Raw genomic sequence first — 15,912 nt, forward strand, 5'->3', positions numbered from 1 at the left:
TCATTTATATAAATATTTTACAAAATAAAAAATAAAATTGAAAAAATAAAATTTTTATTTTTACAATATTTATGATAAATAAAGCATATAGTAGTTATCAGTTAACTGTTGACTCAAATAAAAAGTTATAAAACAAATTTTTATTTTTTAAAAATATTATAAACCTTATGTTGATTGTGCGCTCAATTGTGTCCATATGTTATCATAGAGTATTGAATAATTGAAGACTTTCAGAGAGAGAGAGAGAGAGAGAGAGAGAGAGAGAGAGAGTATTTATCAAATTACAAAATAGGTCAGATATTTAATAATCTATTGTAATGATTATTATTGATTTATATATAAAACATTTGAAAATTGAATTACAGAATATACTGTACTTAGTTGTCTATAAGAGTTATTTAAAATCAGTGGATTAATTAAATGCAAATTTATAATTAATATACAATTGTGAGTCTAGCAATTGCAAAAAAGAAAATATTTAGAAACTCATAAATAATTCAAGTAAAAATAAAAATATTAATTTTTAACATATGATATAAATACATAGTATATATTTTAGTTAACCTATCAGTTTATATACAGTACTGTATAATATGTTTGAGAGTATACTGTAGTACCAAAACATATACTCTACAGATTATTCTTTAAATTACTATTTAATGAGTTTTCACACATGAAATACAAACACATATTTGTAAGTTTCAAAACATAAAAACTCAATTTTTACTACACATTTATATTAAATATATACAGAAAAAATAGTATATGTTATTTATGCTAAAATATATGATGTATCTAAATAAAAATATCAAAATTGAATGTTAGGTTAGATATTTGATATAATATATAAAAAATATCATATGATTTTGTTGATATTTTAAATTTTTTGTATGCTTATATGTTTGTTTACGATTGCAATAGTTTTTTTTTGTAAAAAATATTAGTCTTAGGAAAGATGAAAACTTATTTTCAAATTAGATATTATATAAAAAATCGAAACTTTTTATACATTTTTCAAATTTTTATATTAAGTTTTTTTATGTCTTAAAAATTATATAATTTAGTTTTATTTTCTCTTACTTATACTATACATTTAGAGACAAAAAAAATGATATTTTATTTTATTGATCACTATATCCACATCTGTATGTACTTAAAGAAATATATATTGTATATAATTTATCTCTAGTTTCACACATTTTTGTATCATTTGTCTTATATTTTTCAACTTTGAAAAGAAATAGTTTTAAAAAAATATAATTTTTTACTGTAATAACTAATAGTGAACTATATTTACCATCAAATATAATGTCATTTTTTGATGATAATATATATAAATTTTTTTGCACTATTGTGTTGAGCATCTAATTTGTTGCCATATCTCAAATAAGTTGCTAATATCTAACCTCCCTGTGCTATTTATAATGATAATATAGTGGTTCAGCAACACTACGTGGTAGAGGTTTATGATGATTTTGTGACAGTTGGAAACACTGCAGTATTTCGGTGTCATATTCCCGGATTTATTAAAGATTTTGTTGATGTTGTCTCTTGGATTCAGGACTCGACAACACTCATTCAGGCCAATGATCCTCCCGGTGCGTATTCAATCCCATTTCCCCTTACATTATATCTTTTATACTGAATATACACTGCTTTTAAATTATCAGTCATTTATCTAACAATTGCAATGACTATTGAATTGATTGCACACCCATTCAGGCGATCGCTTCTCAGTGTTTGCTTCGGGAGAGCTTCATATCCGTCGCGTCCAACAAAGCGATGCCTTAAAGACTTTTCGCTGTCAAGTGAGGCACCGATTGACCGGAGAAACACTCATTAGCTCATCGGTCGGTCGCCTCTATGTCACCGGTATGTCAATTAACAGCAATTTAATGAATATTTTATTTAATAAAAGTGTTAAATAAGTGTTTATTTTATTTTCAATATCTCTCAATAATCGATATTTAAATTAATAAAATTAAATGCTTTTTACTCAAAAATGTAATTACTATTTTAAATGTACTGTTTTTATTTCTAGACAATAATAATAATAATAATTTTTGATTGTATTTTATATCATATATTAATAAATCGAAAATACTTTTTATTTTTTTTTTGAGATAATCAAAATCATTGAATTCGTATACATTTAAGTTAGACTTATAGTGAAATATATAAAATACTATTATATAAATGATGAGCACTTAAATGACTTCTCATTAATTTTTAGTAGGATTTCAGTAGTTTTATACCACAAAATGAGTCTTTATTTGTGAGTTTAAATTATTTCAAATTTAAAATAAAATCTGTGGATTATTTTATAAATTTGAGCTCTCAGTTAAAGTTGAAATTGCGTTTATTGTATAAATAAATGTTATAAATGAACACAAATTATTTTTTATTATATTTATTTCAAACAACGTAAATGAAAATATAAAACAGTATATATACAGTATATATATATATATATATATATATWTATATWTATATTTAAACAAGAAAAATTGTTTTATTTGTCATAGATTTTCAGTATAAGCATTACAAAAAATACATAAAATTATATACTATAAATTTGTAATAATTAATAAACAAAATTTATATATAAACAAAAATATTAAAAGATAAGCACTAATAAACAAAGATAATTTGTAACATTATTTTTTATGAATAAATTATTACAAATAAAAGTATTTTCAAACACTAGTATAAAGAATATTATAATATTGAGATTAGTTATTATTATAAAAATAAGACTCGATATATAAATTGCATTTTTTATGCAAATTTAACGCATATTTTAATAGCTAAAGAAAGCCTAAAGCTGTTTCTCTTTAAAGAAAATTTCTTTTGTATTTAAGTTTATTATAAAATATAACAAATGATTTCATTGAATGTAACGCACAATAGAGGAGTTAATTAAAAATTTTAGTTTATTTGTAATTTTGTAATTTATTTATGATATTAATTTATTTTTTGTTTTGATAAAAATAACATAACTATAGAGGCATTTAGTAATCAACCGCCGAGAATAACTGATAGTAAACCAGTGGTTACAGTCAGGGAAGGCAAGGATGTGGAGTTGGCTTGTGCTGCACAGGGATATCCAGTTCCCACATACGTTTGGACAAGAAATTTACAGCCAATCCGACAATTGGCCTTTAATAGGATCCGTCAAATGGATGGCTCGTTGAAGATAAGCCAAGTGCTACAGTCCGACGCCGGTGTTTACCGATGTGCTGTTAATAATAGTGTCGGATCTGAAATGATGGAAACACAGCTAATAGTGACCGGTAAGGCATAAAACATTACTAACCATATCTTTATCGCAATCAATATAAAGAAGTAAGTGTGTAGCACTGGTAGTTTTAGCACAAGTCATTCGCAATTTAATGTGTTAAATCAATCTAACAATTATGAGTTCCCATCGAAACTACATATATATATATATATATATATATATATATATATATATACTTACTAAACTACTAATATAAAAAATATGAGTATACTATAGTGCAATCATCTAACACACTATTGAGTTCAATCCAACAAATGAGGTCAACTAACATCATATTCAAAGCTATTATAGATATAGTTATCATTAGTACACAATATGTGCCAATTTATTCATAGAAATCGTATTCACGACACAGAATTTGTCCATTTATTTGAAGAATATTATTAATAAAAAGACAGCAGTTTTGCAATTATTTTATTAATCATAAATTTATCAAAACTTATTAACTATCAGTTTTGTTTAAGAAATCATTATGTTTTACAGTAGTTTTTAATAAATAAAATTTATTTTATACTAAATATTGAACTATTATATTATACATTATTAAATACTGTGCATTAATTAATATAAAATTAATTTTCATTGATTAGCTCCACTATCAGCTGAGCTAAATCCACGGGTGGACAGAGTAGACGTCGGTAAGAGTACTCAACTTAACTGCACTGCAACGGGAACTCCTGTAGCTTCACTTCAATGGTTACACAATGGACAGCCTATTGTGATAAACTCGAGGATCAGATTACTGGCCAGAGATGTGCTCCACATTTCAAGCGTTGAACGACGAGACAAAGGGATGTATCAGTGCTTAACTCACAATGATTTTGATTCAGTACAGACATCGGCACAAATCGATTTGGGAGGTATGTGTCCAATGTATTCAAACTGTCTATTTCTATATCATTTCATTATCTAATTTTCTCAAACATCTCATCAAAATTCTTTGCACGAAATAACCCATCATTTGATTATACTATCGCTACGAAAATTTATTTATCACTTAATACCAAAGTTTATCGATAAATACTGATATTTATATATATTACTCAAATTGTGTTACTTTTATAGACGATGCACCAGTATTTTTGTCGACATTTTCTGAACAAACTCTACAACCGGGACAATCACTATCGTTAAAGGTATGTTGACTTTAAAAAACGCCGTTAAATTTAATCAAATTATAGATTAGTTTTATAATTAGATTATTTGTTTTGTCAATCAAACTTAATTTAAATGCTAAATCAAAGCTGTGTAACTAATTTTAAATGACATTATATATTTCAACCCACAGGCAATTGTTATATGTCTTGTTTTTTAATATATATTCAGCTTTTATAGTCTCTCTCTCTCTCTCTCTCTCTTTCCCTATCTTTGTCTGCCTTCCCATTACATGACATTCCCTTAGTTTTGATAGGATTTCTATTTGACTTTACAATCAAACATATGACTCGAAGAGTTAGTAGAAGTTTGCATTGCAATCGAGAAAATGCTTTTCTCGTTAGCAATCATTTACAATGAGATTATAGACAGACATCTCTTTAAATGCTATACCAATGGCAAGTCTTTGTGTGTCACTATTACTATTGTATTGATATTTTAATGTAACAAAAAAGAGAGATTTTGTAACAAATAAAATAATACAAAACACAGACAAAAAAGGCAGTCAAAAAAAAATATAAATACAAAAGTATTGTTATTGTTATTCATTTGTTATAATATAACACAAGTGAGGGATACATACATACATACAAACACACAATCACTGATTGTCCACAAATTAATCGCAAAATATTCTAAATCACGAAAAGTTATAAAACTATTAGATATAATCATTTAAGCATTTTGTTTATATATACCAATATTGTTGTTAATGTCATCATATTTATGATTACATAGTACTGTATAATAATATTGTATTATATTTCAGATAAAATATCTTAATAATCTTAGTGATTACTTGATCGCGTTTTATTATCAATCATTAATAATAAGTTATAATAAAATAAAATTATAGAGATTATTTTATGATTTAGATATAAATATAATATTATTAAAAAAAATATTACTTAAAATTACTATTATTTTTCTTAAATTACTATTAACAAAAATAATTATTTTTAGTAGTAATTATAAAATACTATAGTCTATACAATAGTATAACATTTATGTTTATTATTAGATGTCTTATCATCAGATTTCCTGTGCTTTTATATTTCATTATTTAATATACCCTAAACTTTCCTCAATTATAATACTATATTATTTTATATCACAGTATAATATTATATTAAATATATTAACTCTTAATTTGACTAAAATTATTATTTAAAATTTTAATTTAATTGTCTTTAGTAGGACTTGTAATAGAAATATAAAAATGTATTTTTTATTTGTTGTATGTTATTATAATCTCTTAATGCTGGATAATTTTTGTTATAACAACAATAATGATTAATTTATATTAATAGTAAAAATAAAGATATAATAAATATATGAATTTTGAGTGTTAGATAGCGTTAAGAATTAAAAACTTTTAAATAATTACCTAAAATACTGTATTATTTCTAGCAATTACTTGATTTCATTGACTCTCTTTTATTGCTAATTATATAGTATTTTATAGCATTGTTTTAAAATAATTTTTTATTTTATTTGACACTTATTTATGACATTTATTTTCATATAATTTCATGTATATTGTTAGTTGTCTGAACGTCAAAACATAAATTTAATAATAAATAAGAATTTAATGCAATTATAATAAAACATTTTATTATTATATAAATGTTATGTAATGAAAGTAAAAAATCATTGAGAGAAATGAAAGCAATGTGTCTTAATTATGATGTATTGTATTACTTACTATAACTTTACTTATAATAAAGTCAAAGACCTGATAACTATTAGTGTAAAATTAGTCTCAATTGAAATATTAACATTTGGAGGTCAAATCAAATGTAATTGTTAATCAAAATTGTAATAATTTCTGTGTTAAAAGCGGATCCGGGAATTACTTTAACATCAAAACGACATGACGTATAAACAATAAAAATAATTAATTGTTTTTTATTATTTTGATTTTGACCAAACAGTGTGTTGCATCAGGAAATCCAATACCACAGGTCACGTGGCAATTATATGATGGCATACCAGTGCCCGACAATTCCCGGTACAGAACCGGTGATTACGTGACTCGCGAGGGTTTACTTGTAAGTTATGTAAATATCTCGAGTACAGCATCAGAGGGTAAGTTTGCACCAGTATTTGCATTACTCCTAATCACTAAACGATGATTTTGCAAATCACTTATTTATGGGATACTTATATTCACTGAACAGATGGCGGATTATATACGTGTTCGGCGGCCAATGACGTGACCAGTGTTTCACATACCGCTAGGATTAACATCTACGGGAAGCCAAGCATTAGACCGATGCCTAATAAGACGGCTGTGGCCGGAGAGAGGATGTCATTGACGTGTCCTACTGGAGGATATCCTATTGATCTCATTATTTGGGAAAGAGGTAAATACCAGTGCATTCAGTTAGTAATGTCTAAAATCTCGACAACATTAATATTCACAAAACTTATTTAGTGTTAAGTTAAATATGATCGACAAATATTTATATATATTTTTCATCTTTTATTGAAAACATTTATATATTATTTTTGTATATACGGTAGTCTATAGTACTTGATGTCTATAAAATGAATGACAAAATGTGTGTCACCAGTGTTTCCCATATTTTATTATAAGTCTTATATCATGCCTTTAATGACATGTGTTAAGTATAATCAATATATACACAATAGTTAGTCATTTGCAGGGCTTATAGTATTAATTAAACGCTGAGAAAGTGATTTCAAATGATTTGCATTTATGTCTCGACTCTAGACTATAGTATTTTTTGTTTGGCAAAAGCACTTTACTTTCATCACTTCAATTACATCCTATTTATACAATCAACGCTTTCATATAAGTGGATGTCATTTCTTAGTGAAGCACTGGTAGTATAGTATACTTTAGATGTGTTACTATTCATTTCGATATACATTGCCATCCATTATACTGTTGTTTCATCTTTCCTATGAAGCGATTCATTACATTATTTTCCCACTCTTTTATATATACATATATATATATATATATATATATATATATGACAGTCATTGCAGTTGGCTATTGAATCACAAATTTTTTCACTTATAGTCATAATAAAAGTGTTATGTATTTTGTTGTTTAGTTTACGCATCATTAATATATATATTGTATGCTGAGTTCAACGACACGTTTGTCTCATAAATTAATTTAAATAAAGCCAATATATGATGTGTACTGAGAGTCAACTATACAGGAAGGGTATAAAAAATGGGGAAAAATTATATTTTGATTATACAAGTATTGAAATATACAATTTGTGTGTATATGTGTTTGTGTGTGAATTTGAGAAATACTGGATGATTGCTAACTTGTTATTAACTGTCAGATCCTATACCTCTCAATGTCTCTGCAAATGACACTTTAGGGCAAACTTTTCTCTCAATTTTCTACTTGACATCACTTATGCTTCTATTATATGATATAACATACAAATTGTGTTTTACGTCCTCCTCTAACACGACATGAGATTTGTTGTTAGTTAAACAAAACAGTGGCAAACAAAACATAGGCTTTACTATACTTATGTAATCAATTGAAGCCGTCGGCAAAAATTGCATTTAATAAACATTTAAACGGTTGCCATAATTGGCTACAAATTTTTAGTGTATATAATCTTACTCCAGATTTCTATAATACATTGTTCATCACATTTGTGTGTTGTTATTGATATCATAGATAAACAGTTCAGACAAGTGTATCAAATCAGCGAAATTTTTTTTATATTATAGCACTTAATAGGGTTGACAGCATTCTCTAACTAATAAGTTACTAAAGTTTTGTTTTTAAAGCAAATATATTTTGTCAGCATTTTTAACTAATATTTCAATAAAATTAATTTGTTTTAAACTTTGCTTATATACAGTATATAAACACATTTGTAATGATTTGATGATTTGATTGAATGAATCTTTACAGAAGGTGTACGTCTGCCATACAATCACCGGCAAAAGGTGTTCCCAAACGGCACTCTAACAGTTGTAGATCTCGAAAGAGCCACCGATGAGGGCAGATATACTTGTATTGCTCGACAAACAAAAGAGTCGAAGTCAGCTCAGGGAAGTCTAACGGTTCAAGTATTGGGTAAAGATATGATATTTATTATAAATATTTAAAAACCAAAACATTTATTGCTATTTATTAATATTTAATATATGGTTAACGCCTCAACATTTACTTTTACTATCATTTTGTGAGTTCTTTATATGATATATCAATATATTAATGGCGTTAACACTCATTGTGTTATATAAGGCACTTGCAAAAGGGCTATTAGTTTTATATATTACATATGATATAAACTACTATATGTTATGCCACATAACAAACATTGAGGTAAACGATATGCCCATATGTTCACAAATAGATAAGACAAAAGTCTATTAATTTAAAGAGCTCTCTATCTATTTGCGCTATGAATTTATATAATATGTTTGATGTCGACCCCCACCTAAAACTCATATTTCCATATTTTTCTCCAAAAGTTAATTGATGTGTGAAAACAAATACAACCATTAAAGGCTATCTGGAAAATATGAGAATATTAGTAATAATAGGCTTTCATAACTCATACACTGAAATTCATATATTTCTAAATTCCCTAATGAATGCCTTAATTTTTTAGTTGCTTTTTACTATGTAATGGCAATTGATTTTAATCATTATGTAATATAATAATAGCAATAATGATTTAGATATATAGTATATATTAATAAAATGTTTTAATCGTTATAATTAGTGAGTGCCACCCAACTATTCATTGGGTAAACCTATTAGTACTGCACTAGTGTTACATCCTATTTAACACCCAAATTGTTTTTACACATTCAAATGGTGTTAGCAATTACATGGGCATATAAAACATCAATTTATTGTTTTTTTTCATTAAAACTACTAAATTTTTTGGATAGAAAATCTAATTCAAATAAAATACATTTTTAAATTGAATATATACATACATATATATAGATAATGTTTTTATATATAAAATAGCAATAAAGTCAGTTTTAATATTTCTTATTGTTAAAGATTAATAAAATGTTATATCATGTCTAACCAAACTTACGGCACTTTTACTTGTGTGAACAGTACGGCCAGTCATTGAACCGTTTGTTTTTCCCAAATCCTTACATCAATCACAACGATATAATTTGTTGTGTACTGTTGTCAAAGGCGATCAACCAATTCAGGTATCTATTTCTCATTTGCCGACTTATATACACTCCATTTCCCTTCGCTTAGCATTGTTTCAAAAATCATTACTTATTATTGTCATTACAAATACTTGAAATAGTAGTGAAAACTTTTTTATTTCTACTATTTTGGTTTACTTTTTTTTAGTTTGCTATCGATTAAAACAAATTGATTTTGATCTTTATCTTTTCAAATGTTATACATTTTATGTTAAAATATTATATAATAATAATTGTAATTTTTATAGATTGAATGGTTTAAAGATGGTCACAAACTAACCAATGGATATTTACTTAAAACTAATTTAATTCACGTAACGGAGTACTCATTGAATATGGCATTTGAGTCGGTACAACCAGACCACAGGGGTATTACTACTGTTTTATTAACATTGTATACAATATTCTCTATTATACAGTATTTGCAAAACCATTTTGATTATTATATTAACAACAAAATGTTTTTGCTATTATAAACTATTACTAAATGTAATAACTAAATGACAAGTGACATATATAGTATACTGTATATCAGCATTTATATACTATAGATTATATATTATATAATAATATATATCATATTTATTTTGTTCACAACTGGACAGGCAATTATACATGTGTGGCCTCAAACGCAGCTGGAAGTAGCAGTCATAGTGCCTCAATGGTTATACACGGTATGGGCTGTACTTTACATTATTATTATTAATATTATTTTCTAAGCAAATTTATATATATACCACTTAATATTTTTAAAACAAAATAAAATGTTTAATACAACTAGTTTTTTATAAGCATTTTTTATATATATTTCTAAATTATCGGTTAGGATCTAATTTTATATTTTAAAAATTACATAGATGATTTTTGTGAAAATTGTTATTTTTATTTGTTTTTTCTGTTTTAAACGTTTTTAGGGCTTTTGATAAATCAAATTTTAATGAGATACAAGCTCTCTCTCTCTCTCTCTCTCTCTCTCTCTCTCTCTCTCTCTCTCTCTCTCTCTCTCTCTCTCTCTTTCTCTTTCTCTCTTTCTCTCTATTTTTTTTATTTCTCTTTCCCTTTCTTACTATTTTTCATGACTTAAAACCATCTTATAATCCAAATGTAATATTAGAGTCACGTCTTTTAGATTTAATTTTTTGTGTCTTAAAATCCAATTAAATGTAAAGAGAAAGCGAGAAAATGAAGAGATGTTATGAACTTTTTTACAGCAGATTAGTTAGACTTAAATATTAATGCATTCTTTCATTTTTAAAATTATATAATCTTTTATTTATATATTAATATTAAAACCTACGGTATATTTATTTTATATATTATTTTTTCATTTTCACTTAAATTTAAACTAATGCTTAGGGTTTTATTTAATTTGAATGAAATTAAATTTTAAATTTCAATTTTATTATTAAAAAAATATTTATAAAACACACATACAGTTCCTCCGCGTTGGAGAATAGAGCCCATCGACACGTCAGTTGTAAAGGGAAGGAATGCTATTATTGATTGCGATACCGATGCTTATCCTCCGCCGACCATTAGTTGGTCCAGAGCTGATGGTAAGTCTATCTCTCAAACACATTGTTATTGTATTCATAACTTAGATATTCTAAATATTATTAGKTTTTATTTATAAAAAAAATATTTTCGACCGCTAAATATAGTTTGAAACTTATATTTTTTTAAAAAGCGATAACAATAACTATAAAAATAGAATTTTTGAATACAAAATGAATATAAAGTTAACCTAAAAAATATTTGCCTTTTATGTAAAGCTTATATACAGTATAAAGGACAGGGAGAGACTTGAAGTCAATAATCAAAATAACAACTGATATAAATTGTGAGCAAACATATGGTTAATGTAGTCTGTATTTCATATGAATAGCAAATGAATAAAATTAAATTGATTTTTTTCAAATGTGAATTCAGACATGTTTTTATTTCTAAAGTACTTCACTTTTTTTCTATTGCTATTTAATGATAAGATTTTATATTATTTACAGTAACTTAAATTTGCTTTTTAAATGCTGTGTTATAATTATTTATTTATTATCAACAATTTTCAACAATTTTTTAAAATGTCTGTTACTATTAAATGTTAAAACATACTATAAATTAGGTGTTGTTGTTATTGTTACGCATAAATATATAAATAATAGATTTTTATTTAAAATTAACTCAATTTTATTTTATTTTTAGTATCTAATTTATATACTATATATTTATAAAATCTTATAAAAACTTGTATGAAAAATGATATTTTTAAAACTTTGAATATTAAACAAATATTTTATCTAATAATACTCTTTCAAAATAATTTAATTATTTTATTTATTATATTGTTATTATATTTAGTTAATGTAATTATTTTGTTATCTGAATACAAAAGTAAAAATTAAGATAATGTTATTTTTAACTAATTATCTAATTACTTTTCTATATAAAAAATGCAAAAACACATAAAAACTATTGCATTTAAAATGAATTTAATTTAAAAAGTCTTGTAATGTTTTTTACAAACTAATTACAATAAATGAACCGACAATTCATACCATTGTTTGATTTTATGCTTTTTAAAAGCCACTTCACTGCACAACAATGTTATTGCATTTTGGTTACAAAACTGCATGTAATCATTGCAATGCATTTTTGTTGATTTTCAATTATATGTACAACGATTTAATTGAAAACATTTTAGTAATTAGAGTTTAAATTAAAATTTCACATTCAATCACACATAAAAATGAATGAATGGCTAATTAGGACAATAATATGTTGAGCTAACAATATCTATGTTTTCTAAATTTAGCATTAGTTGACCACTTTGATAATTGAGTATCTCATTATAATAACAATTTGTTTTTTAAGTTTTATCATTTTCATTTGATAAATATTTAATTAASATGAAATAGTGAAATTTTTTCAATATTTTTACAATTATTTAAAGTTTGTTTATATTTAAAGTGTTATGTAAATATAAAGAACGGAACATATAATATAGGTATATGAAAAATATGTTAACATTTAAATATGAAACATATTATATATTTTTTCATTTATATTGAAACTAAAAATAATAAATAAAAATTTTAAAATATATTTGACATAAAGTAATATCCATTTTACAATGTTTTAGATTTAGATTCTGATATCGGGATGTGTTTTTATTTTAACTTTAGTCTATTTTTGTTTATGAAAACGATTTTATATCTAAATGGTATTATATTTATACCGTATAGTATAAATATATAAATACAAATGAGATACATGTTTGGCTCWAACATTGTTCAAATAAAGATAGTATGATAACAGCAATATATAGACAAAAGATAATACAAAAGAAACAAAAAATCTAAATCTTTCAATATGTTTGTCATATTATTCAATAGGATTACTGAGAGAGTCTCCCAATGAGTTTAAGGCGATTACATCCAATTCCCACTTGCGTCCATATGAAAATGGATCACTGGCTATACATAACGCACAAAAGGCCGATACCGGATACTACATGTGCGCGGCCACCAATGGTATTGGTCCCGGACTCAGCAAAGTCATCAAACTTACTGTCAATGGTATGAAAAAACAACAAACAATAGTCATTATTGATAAGCAAAGAAATAGTGAATGACAAGGCTTTCACTAATACCTTATTTTATATAAATAGAAATTGACTTTTTTTAGATATTTGTTTTTAAGACAAAATACACAGTTTTTATACTTAAAGAAAATATTTTTTAAAGTAATATTTTATTACTTTTTGATCTTTTAGTTGCCGCACATTTTGAGACAAAATTTAGAGCCGAAACCGTTAGAAAAGGACTGGAAGCCAGAATCAAATGTGAAGCTATTGGCGATAAGTAATTATAATTTTTTAATTTATATTATTGTTAATAATGTCGAAAGATATTATATTAATCTACTATTTATTTAGACCGATAACTATTTCATGGATGAAAGATAAGATAACATTTAATCCAAGAGATGATCCTCGTTATGAACTTCTTGAGGTAATAGTCAACGACGGCRTCAAATCGGAAATAGTTATCCGAAACGCTGACCGACGAGACAGCGCTCTATTCAGTTGTGTCACAAGCAATGCCTACGGACACGACGACACCAATGTTCAGCTTATTATGCAAGGTATTAGTCATTTGAATTTATAATCAAATAACTAATTATACTTTTATTACTTGTCATTAATTAATTAATTAATAATAATTAAAAATTGATTATTAAATAYAATTGTTTTAATTGTAGAGCCACCGGATGCGCCGTCAGATCTTAAGATTGTAGAACACGACGGAAGATCTGCCCGAACAGCTTGGGCTCCACCCTATAGTGGGAACAGTCCTATTATTCATTATATGATTCAATACAAACTGGACACCGGTATTCATCATAATTTTTTTCAATCACACATAAAAAATTATTTTTCATTATATTTTATATTTTTCATTTGTCCCATTTTTAACGTTTTTTCTCATTAAATATAATTTATATTTCAGTACTTTATTTAATGTGTGTATATATCATAGTATATATATTGTATTACAAATATATAATAGATATAAAAATAATTTTTTTTAGTTTAGGACATTTTTTATGAGAAAAATTGCATCAAATTTTATAAAGACTAAATGTGAATAACATTTATGAAAAGCAAAAATGTTTATATAGTTTATATAATATATTTGTTTGTTTTGATGCCTTTCAGATAAATGGACAACTCGTACGCCTAACATAACAGTATCGGCATCGGAAACAACAGTACTGATCGGTGGTTTGCGTCCCATTACCAGCTATCAGATTAGGGTGTTTGCCATTAACGGTCTCGGAAAGAGTGAGCCCAGTCAAGTGATTTCACTTAAGACTATTGAAGAAACACCAGGCGGTCCACCGCTACATATCAAAGCCATACCTCTCAGCTCAAAGTCAATTAAGGTTTGCAAATAAAAACAGTTATCGATTTTTATTAATACAGTATCGTATCATATAATAACTTATGCTAAACATGTTGTTAAGTGTTTAAGATTTTAGTGACCAATAAATACACATACGTAGTTAAACRCAGTTTATGTTTTTTAGATTTTTATTATAAATATTTATTTTTTAAAATTATATAAAATACTCATTTATCATAATGATTATTAATATTAAAAATTTTAAAAAGATAACTATTATAACTGTTGAAAATTCAATTTATGTTTACACATAAAAGCTATTATTTTCAGTYAATTTATTTTACTTAATGTCTAGCATTTTTAAAAATTTTATTTTCAATCCAATGATAATTTAATATATAAGTTATTTTTTGAAAAGAGAAAGTTTTTATAATAGATTTATTTTAGCTAATAATCATAAATTCAATATTGATATCTGAAGTTTGTTTAGAAATCATTGCTTATTCATTGAAGTCGACAACACATATATTAATAATATTAAACTGTATTATACTGTTATATACAGTACTACTAACTGAGTTTTGCTGAACCAACAGTTTTTAGACAAAATAAAAATATTGATATTTGTTATTACATTTAAATTCAATTCAATAAAAAAGCTAAAAAACACCAGCAGCAAATAGAAAGCATATATATATTTATATATATTTATATATATAGTTAAGGCGATATTGATTTGAATAATTGATTGAAACGATATATATTTTATCAATCAATTGATTCTCAGGTGAGTTGGAAGCCTCCGAGGAAAGACCTACAATACGGAACAATAAGAGGTTATTATGTCGGATACAAAATATCGGATTCAACCACTGATTCCGATTCATCTCAAACTTCAACCAAAGATTTTATTTTCAAAACATTGGACGTAAAGAATGATGAAATTGTTGAGGAATGTACTGTCAATGAATTGAGTCGATCCACAAAATACCAGATTATAGTTCAGTCTTAYAATAGTAAAGGCGCCGGACCTCCATCTGAGGCCACGTTTGTTAAGACTTTGGAAATGGGTATGACTTTTAACTATAATTTTTTTAATCAGTTAAATAATTATAAATTACTCCAACTTATTGTTATACTATTATTAAAATATAAAGAAAATAATAATTCACTTTTTATTTATTCAAAAATTTTTAACTTCTTTTCACTCGATTATACACAACAACTGAATTCAATTTTGCAAACATTTTTTCAATAAGATTTAAACACAATTTTTGTTTCAATTGATACTGTATTTTATATAATGTATTCACATATAAGAATACCATTCAGATTTGTATTATTTTTTTATTTAAAGCAATG

General features: G+C 25.4%; 1 protein-coding gene across 1 annotated transcript in view; it reads left to right on the forward strand.

The window, feature by feature from the left end:
- Positions 1-15,912, forward strand: part of LOC128960100 (cell adhesion molecule DSCAM-like) — a 55,685-nt gene that overhangs the window by 35,092 nt on the left and 4,681 nt on the right. The window contains exons 5-22 of the mRNA XM_054306175.1: positions 1,437-1,598; positions 1,723-1,872; positions 3,006-3,293; positions 3,892-4,161; positions 4,367-4,437; positions 6,391-6,544; positions 6,637-6,822; positions 8,376-8,540; positions 9,546-9,646; positions 9,898-10,018; positions 10,255-10,323; positions 11,086-11,205; positions 13,039-13,221; positions 13,419-13,506; positions 13,581-13,789; positions 13,907-14,038; positions 14,364-14,590; positions 15,338-15,620. Coding sequence (XP_054162150.1) covers positions 1,437-1,598; positions 1,723-1,872; positions 3,006-3,293; positions 3,892-4,161; positions 4,367-4,437; positions 6,391-6,544; positions 6,637-6,822; positions 8,376-8,540; positions 9,546-9,646; positions 9,898-10,018; positions 10,255-10,323; positions 11,086-11,205; positions 13,039-13,221; positions 13,419-13,506; positions 13,581-13,789; positions 13,907-14,038; positions 14,364-14,590; positions 15,338-15,620 — 2,979 coding nt within the window. The remainder of the gene's footprint in view (positions 1-1,436; positions 1,599-1,722; positions 1,873-3,005; positions 3,294-3,891; positions 4,162-4,366; positions 4,438-6,390; positions 6,545-6,636; positions 6,823-8,375; positions 8,541-9,545; positions 9,647-9,897; positions 10,019-10,254; positions 10,324-11,085; positions 11,206-13,038; positions 13,222-13,418; positions 13,507-13,580; positions 13,790-13,906; positions 14,039-14,363; positions 14,591-15,337; positions 15,621-15,912) is intronic.

The sequence above is a fragment of the Oppia nitens genome, unplaced genomic scaffold, assembly GCF_028296485.1.
Source record: "Oppia nitens isolate AA-2021 unplaced genomic scaffold, nextdenovo-longstitch-racon4-pilon3 scaffold13_pilon_pilon_pilon, whole genome shotgun sequence".
Classification (NCBI taxonomy): domain Eukaryota; kingdom Metazoa; phylum Arthropoda; class Arachnida; order Sarcoptiformes; family Oppiidae; genus Oppia; species Oppia nitens.